Source organism: Saimiri boliviensis, chromosome 4 (assembly GCF_048565385.1).
Source record: "Saimiri boliviensis isolate mSaiBol1 chromosome 4, mSaiBol1.pri, whole genome shotgun sequence".
Lineage (NCBI taxonomy): Eukaryota > Metazoa > Chordata > Mammalia > Primates > Cebidae > Saimiri > Saimiri boliviensis.
The window spans coordinates 61,115,632-61,134,777 of NC_133452.1; the positions used below are offsets into that span (position 1 = coordinate 61,115,632).

At 35.1% G+C, this 19,146-nt stretch overlaps 1 protein-coding gene across 6 annotated transcripts in view; it reads right to left on the reverse strand.

Annotated features, from left to right (window-relative positions):
- Nucleotides 1-19,146, reverse strand: part of AFG1L (AFG1 like ATPase) — a 263,443-nt gene that overhangs the window by 103,256 nt on the left and 141,041 nt on the right. For all 6 annotated transcript variants that reach the window (XM_074397640.1, XM_074397639.1, XM_074397636.1 and 3 more), the window contains exon 7: nt 16,095-16,153. In XM_074397640.1, the coding sequence (XP_074253741.1) occupies nt 16,095-16,153 (59 nt within the window). The remainder of the gene's footprint in view (nt 1-16,094; nt 16,154-19,146) is intronic.

Consider the following 19,146-nt stretch of genomic DNA (forward strand, 5'->3'; position numbering starts at 1 on the left):
AAGTCAGTGACAGAGACAGGCCCACAAAGATTACCTTCTCATTCCATTGATTTTTCTGCTACATCATGGAAATCAGAAAAAAAAGTGTGATATGATTGTCTAATTTGTATATATGCATATACTAATACACATGCATGCATATTACATATATATTTCACATTCTTCTACTTTAAGTTATTTTAGATAGTATGTCAGAGTTTATTCAGTTAATTAACTATGTATTTCTAATATATGAATCCTATCAATCATCATAGGCTAAGGAATACAAGATAAATATTTCCATGTATCTTTAGAGACAAATTACAAAGTTTACATTTAATAAAAACCAAACTACCAGTTGTTTGTGTTCAAATTGTATATTCTGATAGCATATATTCCGATTACACATTAAAAAGTCCTTTTTATGTATTCTGACTTAAATGCCAGCACTCACTTTGTTCTTATTACTTGTGTATGGTTGTGTATATATTCAGAGGTGACACTGTTCCAATAAGCTATATATACTATTTAATACAACTTATGGGAGGTGTAGATACAGTCAATAGCAAACAAATATGCAATGTATTTTATACTAAGAACCCCTAATATACCATAATTTTGATAGAGAAAAGCTAAATTCACTATGGCAGAAGAAAATTTCTTAGATATCTTGAAGCCCTAAAAACTTAGCCAAACTATTGTTCAATGTGCACACCGTTTGTGTCTTCATGCTCAGATGTTGTTGAAACAGCAGACTTAAAAGAAATAATGTCAATGAATCCTACCAAGCACTATACATGACCTCTGGGGTAATTAGCAATCATTCAAAAGCAACAAGACTAAAATGTTCTATTCTTTATTACTGTCAGCTCTTATCTTGATCAGCATTTTAATAAAGATGGTTCGTTTCTAAGACAGTTTCATGAATCAGTCATAATTACATTCTGACATGCAGTGAATAGTAAAGCAAAACTAAATATCACTTCATCAACCTTTCTAACCTTTATGCAAGTATTAACTGTAAATAATTTTTACACAATCCTACAACAGAAAATCTGCATATTTCTTAGCTTTGTACATACTTTACCCCAAATGAATTTCCTGTGACCTATACCTGAAAAACACAATCAGCCATAATTATCCAGTTTTGTGAGATGTTCAGGTGTTGCCTTTCAGAGTTCAAATCAACTTCAAGTATAAAAGGCTACTTTATTCTACAAATGGCACAATATGCAAAATGGGTTAAGTAGCCAAAAGCATCTCAGAGCATTGTGGCTTGAAAGAAGTCTATCCAGAATCAAAACGTCATAGTAAAACTACTCTAAAGCTGAGCAATGCTTATAAAAATAACTTCACAGATTACACATTAAGGAATGGATCACTGATAGCTACTGCATTAAGTCCTACAATTAAAATATGTTAAAAGAATAATATTAATTAGAAGAAAATCTGAGCATCTGAGCATATTTGAAGGGTAGATTTTTTAAAATGTAATTTCAAAGTAGCTGATAAAGAGACTGAACATTTATCAGAATTATAAAACTTAGAGATGCTATTCTGATATTGAGGATAATATACAAATTATTTCAGCACTTCCTTCCCCCCACAAAATACCTGATTTACTTTAGAGTTTTGAAATAGTCCCCCCTCTTTTTTTTTTTGCTGAGGACTAATTTTGAAAAAATATTTTGGATAAAGTGAACATAATTCAACTACCAGAAAAAGTCGATAACTGCATTTTAGGTGATTTATTGTTACAGTGCTTCAGAAAATTTCAAAATAAATACAATGCTTTCTCGAAATCCTGAGCTCAAGTAATTCACCCACCTCAGAATAAACGCAATGCTTTCTCAAGAATAATTTCTTGACTTTCCAATAGTGGATATAGCACAAATTGACAATTTTGGACACAGGTTCTCAAACCTATGTTTCAACTATGCCTCTCCAATAAACAAAGTTTGCAGCAAATCTACTAATATTTTTAACCAAACTGATTTCCACTTAAAAACTTAAATTCTGTGAAGCAGTAACCTACTTACCATTTTACTTTGTTTAATTTCAATTTGAAAACAAGTTCTTTCCGAAAACAATATAAAATTACTCCCTACATGTCTTCTTATATATTCTATTATAGAACAACTTTACTAGAATGTTACTGATTTAAAGGCAAAAGGGAATATAGCAAGCATCTTTTTCAAGTGGGATTTAAAAATGTATACATCTTTTCTATGATAATTTTTGTTTAAGTTTTCTATTTAGCTTTTTGAGCATGATTTCCATCTCTTATTGGATGTGCAAGCAAAGAAGAAAAAAGAAGTGTTAATTAAAGAAAACAGATTTCCCAGAAAGAAAAAAAAAACTGTGATTAAGATTTAAACAAAAGCTAAAGATGGCTTCCTCTGAGCCCTGATGAGGTCCGCTACCTCATTACGAACAACTGAAAACTTGTGATGCATTTTGTTTCAAGAGAATCCAAAAGTCCTTGGTCAAAAGCAGACGGGGGGTGCAGGGTCCATTCACTCTGTCTGTATCACAACCATTATGTAAAAAGTATAAAACACTGCCTTTATGCTGCCAAGCCACAATGACTCTTCCTACATCAAAGGATTTTCACCACTAGGGTTTTTTCATCAAAATTTATTCAAGCTAAGGGCAGAGAGACAACGATTCATACACGCTAATTACGCCTAATTATCTATTCCCTTTTCTGACCAGCTTCGGCCAGTGTTATTTGCTATCTGGATTTCTCACAACCTCCCTTTGCCCTGTCCATCCAGCCCAACAGTGAAGGCTTTGAAGAAAACAGTTGTGGCTTTTTAGAATTTCCTCAATATAGAGTTCAAGCAAATTAAATAATGATTCTGTTAGTTTTGACACATTTATGCGTTCAATATGAGGACCTCTTGGTTAATTTGGCAAATTCCTCACATCTCTTCATGGTTGGAATCATAGTAACACCCTCTCTTACAGGAGCTTCTCCTCATGCTTTCTTTTCATGATCTAAATGAAATGTTTATTGGATTAAAGTTCTTCTCTGCAGACCTCCATGGTGGCCTATGACAAAGAGCTTAAAAGTTCTATTAATTGGCTTGAGTTTTCAGGGAGGGGAAAGGGAGAATTTTTTTTCACATTACATCACTAGCCAAGAAAATTGCCACGTGTAATTAAACTAATTTATCTCATCATTCAAAGAACTAGCTAATCCATATTTAAGACACACTTCCTTTAAGCCATTTTTGTCATCAAATAATTGATATCTTGTGATTTAACCAAAAATAACTATTTATTATTCTAAGAGAAGAGAATTCAAATCCTAAACAGTATATATTTTACATGTAAGCAATAGCTTGTTGCATTCTAAATAAATACAAATATATAATTTACATTATTTCATGGGAAATCTTTATTTTTATTTTACATGAGATAATTAGAGAAAATATTTTAAAAGCCATACACCTAAAATTACTTTTCCATAGATAGGCCCTGACTAATACAAGGTCTACATTCTGTTATGGAGATGGACAAGGATTATATTTTAAATCCACATCACAACCATTTTCATCCTAGATATTTATTAATTGCAAGGACACAGCACAAAAACACCATTACAAACAAAAATACAAATTTAGTTCCTGTAACTATAGCCAATTTTCTTAAATAAGTTTTCTCAAACATATATGAACTAGGTTAATTTAAGAAAATATCTTGGGTAGATTTCCTAGACTGAGTTAGACTAAAACTTGATAATTTTAGAAATATTTTACAAGTCAAATGGTCATTTTATATTGTAAAATATTAAATACTAGAATTCAAATTTCACACTTAAAACAGTTTGTGGGGGAAAGCCACAACTCTTTTCACTTCAGGAGTTCCCTGCTACTTTTGTTCGGTCTTTGTTTCTTTCAATCTTAAGTATTAAAAAGGCAACTCGTAAGTAAAGACATTATCACATGAACAAAGGGTTAATCCTTGCAAGGCTGACTCAGGTGACAACGCAGTAGAGGTCACAGAGGCTGACACTGACCCCAAAGGCTGATTCTGATCATTTAGCACTCTGAAAGCTCTGGTATTGAAAGTTATAATGAACAAACTGACAAATCAATTTCACCAATGAAATGAAAACTGTGGCAGGAAAAATGACAAATATACGTTTATTTGGCAAGTCTATAACTCCTAATGCAGGTGGCTGGACAAAGGCTGAACACTGAAGCATTTTATCTGAGGGTTATAATCAAACAAGTTGTCTAAAGTTTGTAACTGGAAATCACACAATGGGCATATTCTAGTTTATTATCAGGAAAAAATTTCTTATCCTTAGAAAAATTTTCTCAGAAAACAAAAACATAAAAGCTCATATATCACTTAATTTTTTTTAAGTTTTAGATAAAGGATGCACAACAGTCTCAAGAAACAACAACTAAGTAGAAGATATGATGTCATTACCTGAACATTAAACAAATATTACAAAAGTAGTAATAATAAGAACAAAATTGTTACTACCTTAGATTACATTCTTTATTTTAAACCCAACAAATAAATCAGATAGTGATGCTTTCCAAATGGACAACTCTTTATTAAGAAAAGGAAAAATCATATTTATAAGAGTTAATGCTGGAATTATTTTTCTGTAATCATCTGACTGAAATTCATCAAAGAGAAAATTATATTGTAGAATCCCTTGTTGGTTATTTTTCACCAGTTTAGTTACCACTCAGTAGGCTAATCATCTAACATTTAATTTTAAGAAGAAATTTAAAAGTTAAGAAAGAAGATAGCTTGCTAAGCTGTCATTGCGCGTGAGAAAGTGCTAAATTACTGATATTAAAATCCATCACTGTGTGCAAAAACACCACATATGATCTTGTACAGGAACATTTCCCATGAGGAGATTATTTTAGATTATTTCATACTGTTAAACTGATTAAGAAAATCATAAAAAGAAAGCTAATGAAATTCACGCTGAGAATTTTTTAAACCTTAAAACTTATAAATAGCATTTATTTATTTTAGGGTTCATTATGGAATGAAATAAACTAAATAGTTTATGAAAGTGTAAGTGATAAACAGACAGATTTTTACCCAAATATAAAATATTTGTCCAAAATATCATGAATTGCTACAACTTGATCAGCTGAGAATAGCAATGCTTGCCAGGCAATCTAATCTTCAAGAAGGCTGGTAATAGTAGTTAAAATGAAATTAACCTATTAAACCATTCTTCTGATCAAAATATCAAGTAGTTTTCCTTTCCTTTTAATCACACTAATTTTAAATAATATTTATAATGCAGTGAGATTATATACCATAAATATTATTCAATGAATGTACATTTAAGATATCTAATTCCACTTAAATGTATGAAATTGAAGATATTTCTAAGAAATTTGATCCTAACAAAGCTGATATTTCTCAAGTTACTAAATTATTTGAAATTGATACTGAACCACCATCTTTGTTTTTGGTTCACTCATCAAGCTTCCTGCCTTCGATCAACCATTTATTGAGCAAGCGCTGGAACGTCCCTTTCTCCAGGACCTACTAATAAATCTATGCTGATGCAGGATTTTCATCACATAAAACAAGGCCTACTTTATAGGAAAAAAAATGTGCTATTGACATATGTCATTTTAAGCAATTGATTGCCCTGTGTATATTATATAGATCAGGGCCAGTCAACTTCCTGTAAAGGGTCAGATAGTAAATATGTTAGGCTTTGAAAGTCATACGCAGCTGCTCAACTCTGCCACTGTACTCTGAAAAGAGCCATAGATAATACATAAATAAATGAGCCTAAAATTTTTCAATAAAACTCGATTTACAAAAATAGGCAGCAGGCCAGATTTGACTACTGGCTATAGTTTGTCCCCCCTGGTATAAACAATCACAGGCTACTTTAAAATACTTTCAGTGCATAGGGTAAGATGAACGCATTTAATTTTATAAAATGATGCTATATAGATACCAACAAATGCTTTAACAATTATATTTGTTCTTATACTTTACGAGAACTACCTTTTATTAATATTAGTAAAATCAAGATACTATGTCATATGATCAGAAAGAAATTTCAAGTTAAAGTACTGACTCACTGAAGGAGGGATGATTATTATAATTACAACCAAGAGAATAAGAACTACCAAAATTTTTCTATTTAAATACAATGCAAAACATATCTTGCTTTTATTTGGAGAAAAATCTGAGTTTTAAATAAATCTCCAACCCTCAAGTAAACAGAATAGTGACAGCTATTATTTTATGAAAATTATTTTTCTCAATGAACTGATTACGGAAAACAAAATTTTTAATTACAGGTTTCATGCTTCTATGTCTTTTCCCTGTGATTTTTCCTACATGGTAAACATCCTTTCCTACTTTTCCTGGTAACTTACTTGTCAAATTTTAAGTCTCTGTTTAAGCATTATCGGCTCTTTGGAAATAGTCCTAACATGTGCTACCTCCTCCACTCAAACTGCTAGTGTGGGTCAGAGCCCCTTTTCTTTTTCCTTTTTTCCCTTTTTTTTTTTTTTTTTTTTTTGAGACAAGGTCTTGCTCTGTTGCCCATGCTAGAACCCAGTGCTGCAATTGTGGCTCACCGCAGCATGGAACTCCTGGGCTCAAGCAATCCTCCCACCTCAGCCTCCTGAGTAGCTGGGACCACAGGCATGCGCCACTATGCCTAACTAATTTTTTAAATTTTTTTGTAGAGATAAGGTCTTGCTATATGGCTGATCTCAAACTCCTCAAGCAATCCTCCAACCTCAGTCTCCCAAAGCACTGGGATTACAGGCCTGAGCCACCATGCCCAACCCAAACGCCTTTACCTTTTTAGCATCCTGTAGTTAACTCAGTTACAGAAGTTCTCAAATAATATTTTAAAAAATTATTGTCTAACAATGTTTAGTCAGATTCAATGACCACCAATATTTCTTACCATAATATCTCCATTTGTAAGTTATTAATTTTGACTGGTGGTTGTTTATTCAGGAAACTTCATTAAGGACTATAAATCCTAAATTATCATATATCCAAAATATATAACTGTGGGCTTAGATGTACATGACAACCTAGCTGACTAGATGTCACATTTTTAAAAAACTGAATATAGTAAAAATTATCCTATCCAATCCTATTTTAGTATCTACTAATAGTTTACAACCCTCAGACAAGCTTGACTTCTTTTCCCATTGATTTTTCTTCCATATGATTTAAGATTCTATTTTTTAATCCTTCAGGTTCAGTTGTGCATTAAAAAAATGTATAATTCTTTTTTTTTTTTTTTTTTGAGAGAGTCTCGCTCTGTTGCCCAGGCTGGAGTGCAGTGGTGTTTTTCTGGCTCACTGCAACCTCCACCTCCCAGGTTCAAGCGATCCCCTGCCTCAGCCTCCCAAGTAGCTGGCATTACAGGCACCCACCATCATAGGTGGCTAATATTTTATATTTTTAGTAGAGATGGGATTTCACCATCTTGGCCAGGCAGGTTTTGAACTCCTGACTTCAAGTGATCTGCCTGCATTGGCCTCCCAAAGTGCTAGGATTATAGACATGAGCCACCATGCCTGGCCAAAAATGTATGATTCTTGATGGAGGAATCACACAATGAACACTTTAATCTAGACTTTCAACCTAACTTCTTTTCATAAAAGTTTTCTTCTGTTTTATCTTTGTGTTCTCTTTTTTAGAAACATGAGTTATGTGAATTTATGATCTCTGTTGTCTGCTTACCACATCTAGCATTTTTTTTTTCTGCAGTAGTTTTCATCTCTGACTGTTCCAGCTTCATTTTGTATGATCTTTCATAAGTTTGGTCTCTTTATCACTGATTTTATTTTCAGCAGTGTTGATTCTATCATTTGCTTTTTCTAAGATGCTTTTCCTTTTCTTAACGGTCTACTTACAGTATATTAGATTAGCTCTGCCACGTCACTTACCATCTAATCTTATAATTATTTCATGTCTAATCTCTTATGTAATCAGTACCATGACTACTTTAATTTCTCTTAAAATATAGAAAATTTTACCTGAAAAATTCTCTCATTTCCTGAGGTAGTTCTTCCTTCAAAATATATCTGTCACATGCTTTTATTTGTTAGTTCATCTCTGCCTCTACCCCTGCTCCTCCTGCTTCCTTTCTGTGCCTGCCATCCCACTTCTTTTTATAACAGTGGTCTCTAAAGACAGGACCCATGTTCAATCCATTTTGCTTTTTGTGATTTCTCAACTTTGATATGAGTTCTCCTAGTCAGGTCTGCTGAATTCCTAAGAGGAGTCGGCAAAACTCGCCTGTTCAAAAATGGTTTTTATTATTAAAATAATACAAGATCATTCCAGAAATCTTAGAAAAGTCTAAAAGAGAAAATTTAAATCACCCATAATTTTAATATCCAGAAATAAGTTCTATTAAGATTTTAAGATGTTTGTTTCCAGTATTTTTTCATGCACATATTTTATTTCCACAGTTGAGACAGGAATAGGTGTATCCTTGCATCATACTTTTCTATTCACATTATCTGTAAGCATTATTCTACATTATTGAAAACTTTTGAAAAAATTGTTTGAAATAACTGTTATATCACCTCATGTGACTGCACCATTATTTACTTAACTGTTCCTTTAAATGTGTGAGAGAAAGCTGAAACAAAATTCCTATGCTTACCACTGCCTTTTTATTGTTATCCTATTTATTTATTTATTTTTGTTTCTATGATAAAACATGGCTCTAAGTTCCTAAATTACAAACAAAACAAAACAACAACAACAATAACAACAACAAAAACTTGACCTTCTTTTCCTTTATCACTAAAAACTAAGAAAGAGATTTATTCTTTTGGCCAAGGCAGAATAATTGAAACTGTATTTTGCCCTTCTGCAATAAATCACTTAAAACACTGGATAAAACATGTGAAACTGCTGATACCAGACATTACGTAATAGGTAGCAAAAGATAGTATTCCCTGAGATATGAGGGAAAAAAAAAAAAAATCAGGCAAGCAAGCTGGCCATATTCCCTGGCTTTCTACCTAGAGGCAATTTCTAGACTGCAATAGAACGATCTAAATGAGTTCAGGAGACAGTCCTCAGAGTTTTGGGATGCTGAAGCAGTTGGAATTTGCACAGTAGAATTCAGCACAGGAAAACGCTATGCAGAAGAAAAGCTCCAGATACCTGCATAGGGAATGTAATCTTTGGCTGAGTAACAAATTGCATATGCATAGTTGGGCAAAGAACAATACACATATTTGGGAGATATAAGCATTCTGAATGGCCAGAGCTGAAACACGTCAATGAACACCACGGGGATTCAGGAAAGAGCTTAGAAAGGTCCTAAAACCTAACACCTAGAAGGGCCGAAACAAACTTGGAATAATGGCTAATCTATATTCACCCTATCAAAGCTTTTAAATAAGGCTCAAAAAGATCAACCTGCTCTGCAATAAACTTAACCACTTGCCAAAATAAAATTCAATACCCTTAAAGGAAATAACAGAGACTCAATGTAATAATCACTACATGCAGCATCCAATCATAACTTACTTGACTTGCAAGGAAGCAGGAAAACAGGACTCACAACCAGGGAGAAAGAAATCAAACCACAGAAACAAAACCAGAAACGATGGAATTAGCAGACAAGGACTTTAAATAAGCTGACTTCTGTTTCTGGGAAGATGAAGATGTACTTTTCCTTATCCCTCCTTCTATGTACAATTTAAAACCTCTGGAAATTATACATAAAGCAAACATAAGGAGACTCTAAAAAAATAGAAAGAAGAAGGAAGAACAGCTAGACCTGTTCAAGACCTGAAGAACAACAGGATGATGAGGTTCCCTCCTGTGGGATTTTTTTTTTTTTTTTTTTTTTTTTTGAGACGGAGTTTCGCTCTTGTTACCCAGGCTGGAGTGCAATGGCGCGATCTCGGCTCACCACAACCTCTGCCTCCTGGGTTCAGGCAATTCTCCTGCCTCAGCCTCGTGAGTAGCTGGGATTACAGGCACGCGCCACCATGCCCAGCTAGTTTTTTGTATTTTTAGTAGAGCCGGGGTTTCACCATGTTGACCAGGATGGTCTCGATCTCTTGACCTCGTGATCCACCCGTCTCGGTCTCCCAAAGTGCTGGCATTACAGGCTTGAGCCATCGTGCCCGGCCTTTTTTTTTTTTTTTTAATTTTTAGAGACAGGGTATTACTTTGTTGCCAGGCTGGAGTACGGTGACACAATCATGGCTCACTGCAGCCTCCGCCTCCTGGGCTCATGTAAGCCTCCTGCCTCAGCCTTCCAAGTAGCTTGGAGGACAGATACACACCACCATGCCTGGCTTATTTTTTTTAAAAGAAATTTTGTAGAGATGGGAACTCACTACGTTGCTCAGGCTGGTCTCAAACTCTTGGCCTCAAGCAATTCTCCCACCTTGGCCTCCCAAAGCACTGGAATTACAAGTATGAGCCAGAGGGTTTTTCTTTGACTCATATATCCTAGACTTAGAGCCAAAGAAGGCAGCAACCCAGAAATGCTGATGAAACATACAAACGAGGCACCCATAAAAGTCTGTTCTCTTTAGCCAAAGGACCCGGAAAAGGGCAACTTAACAAAAGATACAATAACTGTTCTACTAAAGCAAATACCACAGAGAAAAACTGGCTCCCCCTCCCCACCCATGCCAGCAAAGGCTAAGGGGAGCCTAGAATTCCACCCACACAAGGCTGTCATGAGGAATCCCAATACCACTGCCAAGGTGAGGTCAGAGAAGGCCAAGTAGGAACTGGAACTTTCATCCCAGCCAACCAGTAATGCACATCCTCCTCCCACAGTGTTATCAATGGAGATCACATGGGAGTCAGAACCCTCTTTCCACGGAGTAACAAGTAACAAGGAACACGCCCCCAAACCGCATCTCAGGTGTCAATGGAGGCTGACTAGGGAACCTGGATTTCTAGCTGTATCTGGTAGTAAAGGAAGCAGTGCCTCCCCTTCTCTTGACAGAATGCCTAAAAAAACCTAACTAAAACAGAAAGTTCAAATAAGATCCACAAAGAGAAACAGGGTAACAATCTGTTTTATAGAATAAGATGTTGTCCAATTTTAAAAAGGGAGAAGATAAACAGATTTAAAATAAGAACAAGAGGCCAAGCACAGTGGCTCACACCTGTAATTCCAGCATTTTGGGAGGCCGAGGCAGGCAGATCACCTGAGGTCAGGAGTTCGAGACCGGCCTGGCCAACATGGTGAAATCCCATCTCTACCAAAAATACAAAAATTAGCCTGGCATGGTGGTGGGTGTTTGTAATCCCAGCCACTTGGGAGGCTGAGGAATGAGAATCACTTGAACCCAGGAGGTAGATGTTGCAGTGAGCCAAGATTGTGCCACTGCACTCCAGCCTGGGTGACAGAGCAAGACTCCATCTCAATAAATAAATAAATAAATAAATAAATAAATAAATAAAGCACATGAAAAGATACACAATATCATTAATCACTTGGGAAATGCAAATCAAAACCACAATGAGATACCACTTCGCACCCACTGGGATGGCTATTAACCAAAAAAAAAAAAAAAGATAAAATAAGCATTGGGGGAAATGCAGAGAAACTGGAATGCTTGTATATTGCTGGTGGGAAAGTAATATGGTACAGCCGCTATGGAAAACAGTATGGCAGTTCCTCAAGAAATTAAACACATAATTACCATAAGATCTAGCAATTCCAGTTCTGGGTATGTACACAAAAGAATTGAAAGCAGGGACTCAAATAGATATTTGTATACAATATTTGTAATAGCTAAAAGGTAGAAACAACCCAAATGTCCATTGACAGGTGAATGGATAAACAAAATGCAGCATATCCTTACAATGGATTATTATTATGTCATAAAAAAGACTGGAATTCTGACACATGTTGCAACACGCATAAACCTTGAAGACACTATGCTAAGTGAAATAAGCCAGAAAGAAAAAGTGGAATTAGGTAATTCCACTTAAATCAAGTACCTAGAAAAGAGAAATTCATAGGGGCAGAAAGTAGAATAGTGGTAAGCAGCATTGGGAGAGGGGAAGAATGAGGGTTATCACTTAGTGAGTACAGGGTTTCAGTTTGATAAGATGAAAAATTCCGGAGATGAATGATGGTGGTGCTTGTACAACAATGTGAATGCACTTAATGTCACTGAACTGTACACTTAAAAATCATTAAAATAGGACAGCTATGGTAGCTCACACCTGTAATCCCAACACTTTGGGAGGCCAAGGCAGGCAGATTGCTTGCGCCCAGGAGTTCAAGACCAGCCTGGGAAACAGTGAAACCCTGTCTCTACGGAAAATACAAAAATTAGCCAGGCATGGTAGAATGTGCCTGTAGTTCCAGCTACTCAGGAGGCTGAGGCAGGAGGATCACCTGAGCCTGTGGAGGTTGAAGTTTCAGTAAGCCATGATTGTGCCACTGCACTCCAGCCTGGGCAACAGAGTGAGCCCCTGTATCAAAATGTAAACAAATCATTAAAATAGTAATTTTTGTTATGTATATTTTACCACAGTATAAAATTTGGTTAAAACAGTAAGATTCAAAGTCTCATGACAAATTATGAAAATGTCAGTTTCCATTGGAAATCACTTATACCAAAAATCTGGAAGATCTCAAACTGAATGTAAAGAAATGGCAACATCAAGATGACAGAGAAGTTAGAATTATCTGATAAAGGAAGATTTTAAAGCAGTCATGGTAACAATGTTTCAAGAGACGGTTAAAAGTATACTTGAAAAGAAGGAGCAATGCTACTTAATAATATTTAAAAGTTCCATTCACAAGCAGTATTTAATTATTGTAAATCTGGCCAGGTATGGTGGCTAACACCTGTACTCCCAGCACCACTTTGGGAGGCTAAGCTGGGCAGATCACTTGAGGTCAGGAGTTGATATCAGCCTGGCCAACATGGCAAAACCCCATCTCTACTAAAAATACAAAAATTAGACTGATGTGGTAGTGTGTACCTGTAGTCCCAGGTACTCAGGAGGCTAAGGCAGGAAAATCACTTGAACCTGGGAAGTGGAAGTTGCAGTGAGCCAATATTGCACCACTGCACTCTAGCCTGGGTGATAGAGCAAGACTCTGTCTCTAAATAAATAAATAAATAAATAAATAAAATAAGTATTATAAATCTGTATGCAACTTATAACATAGCCTCCAAATATGTAAGGCAAATGATAGAATTACAAGAAAAATAGATAAATTCACAATTATAGTGAGAGATGTTTCCCATAAGTTTATTAGTAATTGATATGAAAAAATATAAGAATAAAGATTTGGGGCTGGGCGCGGTGGCTCACGCCTGTAATCCCAGCACTTTGGGAGGCTGAGGCGGGTGGATCATGAGGTCAAGAGATCAAGACCATCCTGGTCAACATGGTGAAACCCCGTCTCTACTAAAAATACAAAAAATTAGCTGGGCATAGTGGTGCTTGCCTGTAATCCCAGCTACTCAGGAGGCTGAGGCAGGAGAATCGCCTGAACCCAGGAGGCGGAGGTTGCAGTGAGCCGAGATCGCGCCATTGCACTCCAGCCTGGGTAATAAGAACAAAACTCCGTCTCCAAAAAAAAAAGAATAAAGATTTGAATGGCATAATTAATAAACCTACACAATAACACATAACAACTGAAGAGTACCCACTATTTTAAAGAAAATTGTCTACATCTTGAGCCATAAAGCAGGCTTTACTAAGAGCTTATATAAATTTTTGTTATTTTTCAATCTCCCAAGCAACAAACCACAAGCTTCTGTGGTGAATCACAAACTTGCAATCATTTGGTTTACAGAGAACATTTTTAAAAATAAGTTTTACAATGTACTTTTTCCCTCAACAAATTTCTTTTTTTTGAGACGGAGTTTCACTGTTGTTACCCAGGCTGGAGTACAATGGCGCGATCTTGGCTCACCGCAACCTCCACCTCCTGGGTTCAGGCAATTCTCCTGCCTCAGCTTCCTGAGTAGCTGGGATTACAGGCACGCGCCACCATGCCCAGCTAATGTTTTGTATTTTTAGTAGAGATGGGGTTTCACCATGTTGACCAGGATGGTCTTGATCTCTTGTCCTTGTGATCCACTCACCTCGGCCTCCCAAAGTGCTGGGATTACAGGCTTGAGCCACCGTGCCCGGCCTTCCCTCGACAAATTTCTATCTCATTTATAATAATTTCTTTTTATTAAACTAAAATTCTCTATTTGTTTTAAGACTGACTTCTGCTGTATCCTTCTCTCAGCTGGGCCAGAATGAAGCAGTAACACTGGCATCTGTGAATAGGCAAAATATCACTTGTTAATATTAAACTACCTTTCCTTACAAGAGAAACTTTATATGCCCAAACAGAAAAGCTTCAGAGAAACCAGCTCTAGTGTTCATTCATTGATGTTTTGTTATATATGAAACATCTCTTGAATAAATTAGACATTTTAGACCTTTTCTTATCTAATCTGGTATTTAGTTTCCCGGGAAGTTCAATCCATGTTCAACTTCAAATTGTATATTATGTATCTCAGTTCATGTTCAATTTCAAATTGCATACTATTCATCTCTGGTTTTCCTTCCCCCTTGAAAAACTTTAAGAGAAGGAAAGGGAAAGAAAACTAAATTCAATCTGGCCAATTTAGTTGCCTATTAATACTGCTACTATACATTGAAGTAGGACAAATTACTGGCCAAAGAAAACAACAACGACAAAATATTTGAAGTTAAAAAAAACAAACAAAAAAAAAAAAAACAAGGACAGCTACAAAGTTGTTCCCTGAGACCCTCTTAACTTGCTTCTTTCTGAGATTTCTCTTTTTACATTTTGTGTATTTTATGCTACATGAAGACACTATGTTTAGCACCTATTTTTCCTAGCTTCCCTTTTTATATTTTGGTATCTGTGCATACCATATTACTTTGGATTGCTAGCATGGAGAAAACATTACAAGTCTACGTTCTCCCCAAATGCAAAACATGAATATAAAGGGAAAAAAATTACTAACAGCATTAATCTTCCAAAAGTACTTTTCCTACGTCTATAAATATCTCCGAGAAATTAAAATCCTTGGGAACCTAAAATTGGTCAAGGAAACAGATGTTTGAATTCTCCTAAGTATAGCATAGGGAATAAAGTTTGGCACCAACAATAATTCCAACCAAAGTACACATCAAAAAGATTGTCTGATTATGCCTTTAGAATGTCTGAAGATAAAATATTTTAACCCTTCTTGAGTAAGAATTTTTAAGATTTCAGTTTTTAAAAAATACTTTATCCTTTCTTCAAATATGTTGATGGGCATGGGGAGAAAGCATTTACCTAAAATTATGGGAATTATATTTTGGCAAATTTTGCTTTCTCTTATAGGTATTTTGTATGTATTTTATATCCTCAACTACATTATAAATAATGTGCCAGCAAAAAACAGCTTAGTTCACAATTCTATTATCCATTATACCTAATGCAGCACATTGTACATAGTAGGTTCTCAATAAACGATGGCAGAATGTGAAATCATTAAATAATCATGTAAAAAATTACTTAAAATTAAGAGTAAAAAAGGAGGCTATTTTATTGTTAATCATATTGTAATGAAGACTATTTTAAACTCCATGCAGTGATGATACACACAAATATTTAAACTATTTATGTGCCTCAACTTGACATAATTTCATAACTTGATGGCAATCACATTTAAATATATTAGAATATTTTTGTAATAATGCTATTCTAGAATAGCAACTTTAATAGCTGGGAAAACATGTTAATAATGGCCATTAACCTGAAGGGAACAGGGAACATTAAACATTTTTTTTTTCAAAAATAAATGTATAAGTTTAAACATTCCACTAAAATATTTATGAGCAAACCTCAAATTAAAATTTATAAAATGCTAACTATTCAATGTTTCAGTTAGAGAATAATTTAGACTATATTTTACAATTTCACTGTACACATGCATGATACTATATAAAAATATTCTTTTCTCCTTCAGTGTCTTTGACTATTACTATCTAAATAGCAAAATAAATTCTGCTTGAATGCCAAGACCAAGGCAATCCTACTATAGCCCTTGATTATCAATAAATACGATCTTAGTAAATACAAATAAATGATTTGTTTTTACCTTCAGGACTGCTATGAATGGTACAAAGTTAGCTCTTTGGAGTCCATTTTTATAGAGATCTGAAAGAAAAAAATGATATTAGTTTTTTACTTAGCTTAAATCATAATGTTAGTTTATCTTTTAGCCTGGCAAATAAAGCTTACTACTGATTTTAAAAAAAAACATAAAGGAACAAAAAGAAAAAAAAGACCAAAATTGATTTGCTCTTTGGGTTCTACACACATTTTACTATAATTTTAATAAAAGAAAAAAATTAACAGTCACAGAAAGAAGATCAAAAGGCATTGAATCAAACTGGCTTTAAACTGTAACAAGAAGCAATAAAATAATCTGGAAGGTATCCCTTCCAAAATTCAAAATCAGTAACCTAACATGAGAAGATTTGATATGTAAAGGCATTTAATACTTGAATATATAGGATTCTACTAGAAAAAAAATCATCTCTCCTTTTCTCAATCTATAATAAAAGTTCTCAGTAAAAAACTTGGACAGGCTTAGTGGCTCACTGCTGTAATCCTAGCATTTTGGAAGGCCAAGGCAGATGGATCACTCGAGGTCAGGAGTGTGAGATCAGCCTGGCCAACACGGTGAAACCCTGACTCTACTAAAAATACAAAACTTAGCCAGGCATGGTGATGGGCACCCATAAGCCCAACTACTCAGCGGGCTGAGGCAGGAGAGTCTCTTGAACCAAGGAGGTGGAAGATGCAGTGAGCCAAGATTGCGCCACTGCACTTTAGACTGGGGGACAGAGCAAGACTCTGTTTAAAAAAAGAATTAAACATTGTGAAATAAGATTATCCTTTTTAGAAAATACATCAATAGGCAGAACTGCTCACGTATTGCATTAAATATTTGTAATGCAAATATATATTTTATATATTTGATATCAAGTTTAAAAAAGTCACTTTAAATAAAATTGCCTAAAAATTAAAACTCCATTATTTGAAGGACAAAAACCATATCATAATCTCAATTGATGCTGAAAAATTATCTGATACAAGTTCAATATCCATTCATGAAAAAACCCTCAAAAAACTAGGTATAGAAGAAACAGATTTCAACATAATAGAAGCCATATATGACAGACCCACAGCTAGTATCATACGAAATGGAGGAAAACTGAAAGCCCTTCCTCTTAGATTTGGAACATGACAAATTATGCCCACTTTCACAATTGTTATTCAACGTAGTACTAGACGTCTGAGCTAGAGCAATCAGATGAGAAACAAATAAAGGGCTTCCAAATTAGAAAGGAGTAAGTCAAATTATCCTTGTTTGCAGGTGATATGAGCTTATATTTGGAAAAACCTAAAGATTCTACAAGAGGGCTGGGTGTAGTGGCTCACATCTGTAACTTTAGCACTTTGGGAGGCAGAACCAGGTGGATCACTTGAGTCCAGTAGTTCAGGACCAGCCTGGGCAACATGGCAAAACCCCATCTCTACAAAAAATACAAAAATTAGCCAGGTCTGGTGGCACATGCCTATAACACCAGCTACTCAGGAAGCTGAGGTGGAAGGATCACTTGAGCCTGGGAGCCAAAGGTTGCAGTGAGCCAAGACCTTGCCACTGCACTCCAGCCTGGGTAACAGAGACCTCATAAAAAAAAAAAAAAAGAAAAAAAAGAAAAGAAAAGAAAATGAAAAAAGAGAGAGAGAGAGATACTTCCACACTGCACCCCAACCTCCCCAGTAGCTGATACCACAGACACACACCACCATGCCCAGTATTTAAAAAAAAAAAAAAGGAAAACTATTAGAACTGATAAACAAATTCAGTAAAGCTGCAGGATACAAAATCAACATAACAAAAAACAGTAGCATTTCTATATGCCAGCAATAAACAATATGAAAAACAAATTTTAAAAGCAATCCCATTTACAATAGCCACAAATAAAATCATATACCTAGAAATTAACTTAACCAAAGAAGTGAAAGATCTTTGCAAGAGAAACTATAAAGCATTGATGAAAGAAATTAAAGAGGGCACACACACAAAAATGGAAAGATATTCCATGTTCATGGGTTGGAAGGATCAACATTGTTAAAATGCTCATACTACCCAAAGCAATCTACAGATTCAGTGCAATCCCCACCAAAATACCAATGCCATTCCTCACAGAAATAGAAAAAGCAATCCTAAAACTTATACAGAATCAGAAAAGATCCAAAATAGCCAAATCTATCCTAAGGAAAAAAGAACAAAACTGGAGGAATCACATTACCTGACTTCACAACATATTACAAAGCTGTAGACATCTGGCACAAAAACAGACACATAAGATCAATGGAAAAAAATAGAGAACCCAGAAACAAATCCAGATACCTACAGTGAACACATTTTTGACAATGGTGCCAAGAACATACACTGGGGAAAAGACCATCTCTTCAATAAATGGTGCTGGAAAAACTGGATATCCATATGCAGAAGAATTGAGACTAGACTCCTATACTTTTTCTATAAGGTAAGAAGCTTACAGAAAAATAAAATCAAAATAAATTAAAGACTTAAACCTAAGACCTCAAATCATAAAACTACTAGAAGAAAACATTGGGGAAACTCTCCAGGACGTTGGTCGGAGTAAAAATTTCTTAAGTAATACCTCACAAGCACAGACAATCAAAGCAAAAATGAATGAATGGGATCACATCAAGTTAAAAAGCTTCTGCATGGCAAAGGAAACAACTGACAAAGTAGAGACAACCCATATAATGGGAGAAAATATTTGCAAACTACTCATCTGACAAGGGATTAATAACCAGAATATATAAGGAGCTCAAACAACTCTATAGGGAAAAAAAAAATCTAATAAATCCAATTGAAAGATGGGCAACAGATTTAAATAAACATTTCTTAAAAGAAGACATATAAACGGCAAAGAGGCATATGAGAAACTGCTCAATATCATTGATCATCAGAGAAATGCAAATCAAAACGAAAAATGAGGTACCATCTCACCCCAGTTAAAATGGCTTTTATCCGCCGGGCGCGGTGGCTCAAGCCTGTAATCCCAGCACTTTGGGAGGCCGAGGCGGGTGGATCACGAGGT